The sequence below is a fragment of the Brassica oleracea genome, chromosome C6 (assembly GCF_000695525.1).
Source record: "Brassica oleracea var. oleracea cultivar TO1000 chromosome C6, BOL, whole genome shotgun sequence".
NCBI classification, from domain to species: Eukaryota; Viridiplantae; Streptophyta; class Magnoliopsida; order Brassicales; family Brassicaceae; genus Brassica; species Brassica oleracea.
Window position 1 is genome coordinate 28193923 of NC_027753.1, and position 1924 is coordinate 28195846.

At 41.7% G+C, this 1924-nt stretch overlaps 1 protein-coding gene across 1 annotated transcript in view; it reads left to right on the forward strand.

The window, feature by feature from the left end:
• The window catches only part of LOC106300880 (TMV resistance protein N-like), a 7049-nt gene extending 5597 nt beyond the window's left edge, over positions 1 to 1452 (forward strand). The window contains exon 3 of the mRNA XM_013737137.1: positions 167 to 1452. Coding sequence (XP_013592591.1) covers positions 167 to 1096 — 930 coding nt within the window. The 3' untranslated portion in view covers positions 1097 to 1452. The remainder of the gene's footprint in view (positions 1 to 166) is intronic.
• The last annotated feature ends 472 nt before the right edge of the window (positions 1453 to 1924 follow it).

The window sequence follows — 1924 nt, forward strand, 5'->3', positions numbered from 1 at the left end:
ATCCAAGAATCAAGAAAAACAAAGAGAGAAAATATTTGTAAGAGAGAGTTTCCAAAAACAAAATCTTTGTAGTAAACCCTTTCCTAAATATTAAGAGTCTTCTTCTTAAATTTTCTAGTTGTCTAATACCATCTTCATCTCATCGATATTGGATAATTTTCCCAACAGAATTGCGGGAAGGAATGGCCTCCCAGGTTTACAAAGAGAGCTTCTTTCTAACATCCTGGGCAAAAAGCAAGCAAACATCTCGGATAAGGAGAAAGGATGCAATCTTATCAAATCAAAGCTTAAGAAACTCAAAGTTCTCCTTGTCCTTGATGATGTGGACAACGAGGAACAGCTTCTTGCTCTGGCAAAAGATACTAGCTGGTTCGGACCAGGGAGCCGAATCATTATCACAACACGAGATTTAGGCTTGCTCCACTTCTGTAGGCTGAGAATTGTACACCATGTAAACTTTTTGGGACATGATGATTCGATCCGAGTCTTCAAACAAGTTGCTTTTGACGGGGGACGACCTCCTTCTGATGTCTACGAACAACTATCAATCCGTGCTTCTAGGCTTGCTCAAGGGCTTCCTTCAGCGCTAGATGCTTTTGGCACATATCTCCGTCAAAAGATCTCTACAGAGGCGTGGGAAAGGGCGTTGGATATTCTTGAAAAATTTCCTCCTCAAAAAATCATGGAAATTGTGAGAACTAGCTACGAAGGTTTAGACAAACGAGACCAGGCTGTGTTCCTTCACCTTGCATGTCTCTTCAACGGAGACAATTTCCATCGTGTAGCTACGCTATTTGATCATGGTGATGAACAAATCAAAGATTTAAGAAAGAAGTCTCTCATTGATCTATCACCTGACGGATGCATCACAATGCATGTCTTGGTAGAACAAGCGGGGAGAGAAATTGTGCTCCATGAATCCAAGTCCAAGCTTTGGAGGCGAAGAATCTTGTGGGAACCCGAGGAAATTGTTTCTGTGCTGCAAAACACCACAGTAGGTTTCCTCAAAACTAAAAGATCAATCCTCCATCCTTATGCATGTACTTTCATTGTCTTACTGTCAAGTGACTCTGGTGAATCTATTCTCAGGGTATAGCATTAGCAACAACTGAAGGTGTATCACTACACATGTGTGATATGCCTCGCATGGTGTCTATTGACGGTGGCATTCTTAACGCAATCAACAATCTCGAATACTTCAAGGCCTTCACACATTTGAACAATATAGAGTCCACGTTGAACTTCGTTCCATGCACTGAAAATCTTCCCAAAACACTTAGATTACTACACTAGGATGCTTATCCAATGAAGACTCTGCCTTCTAAATACTATCCATATCGTCTCACTGAACTTAATCTGCGTTACAGCAATCTCGTGCGGCTCTGGGATGGAATCCTGGTAAGCTAGTGCAGTGCGTTGGTGTTGAGACTGATTAAGCAATCAAAAAGGTTTCAAGATTGATATTCCGTGTTTTTAACGGTTTTAAACTCGTTTTGGAGCAATTAAATGGTCGGTTTTAATTAATGTTTTGGTCTATTTGATGCGTTTTGGTGTTCTTAAGTGTAATATGCAGGTTACTAGATAGCTTGAAAGAAAAGAACGCATTCGGGATTTATTCAGAAGGAAGATGGACCGAACAATGGACCGAATGAAAAGTATTGATCGCACAGAGCCACAGATCGACCGATCCTGTCCATGTGGATCGACCGATCCACGGTTTCAACAACAGATCGACCGATCCGGTCCATGTGGATCTACGGGCTCCACACGCACAAACGAGCTTTTCACTCCTTTTTACCCACTCCCCTCAATAATTCAGAAAAGAACTCGACCTTTGAGACTCAGAAAAAGACCAGGGGCGACCAAGGAGGAGATTGACAAGTTCTTGAGAGAGATTTGAGAGTTTTGTACTTGTTTTGTGTGA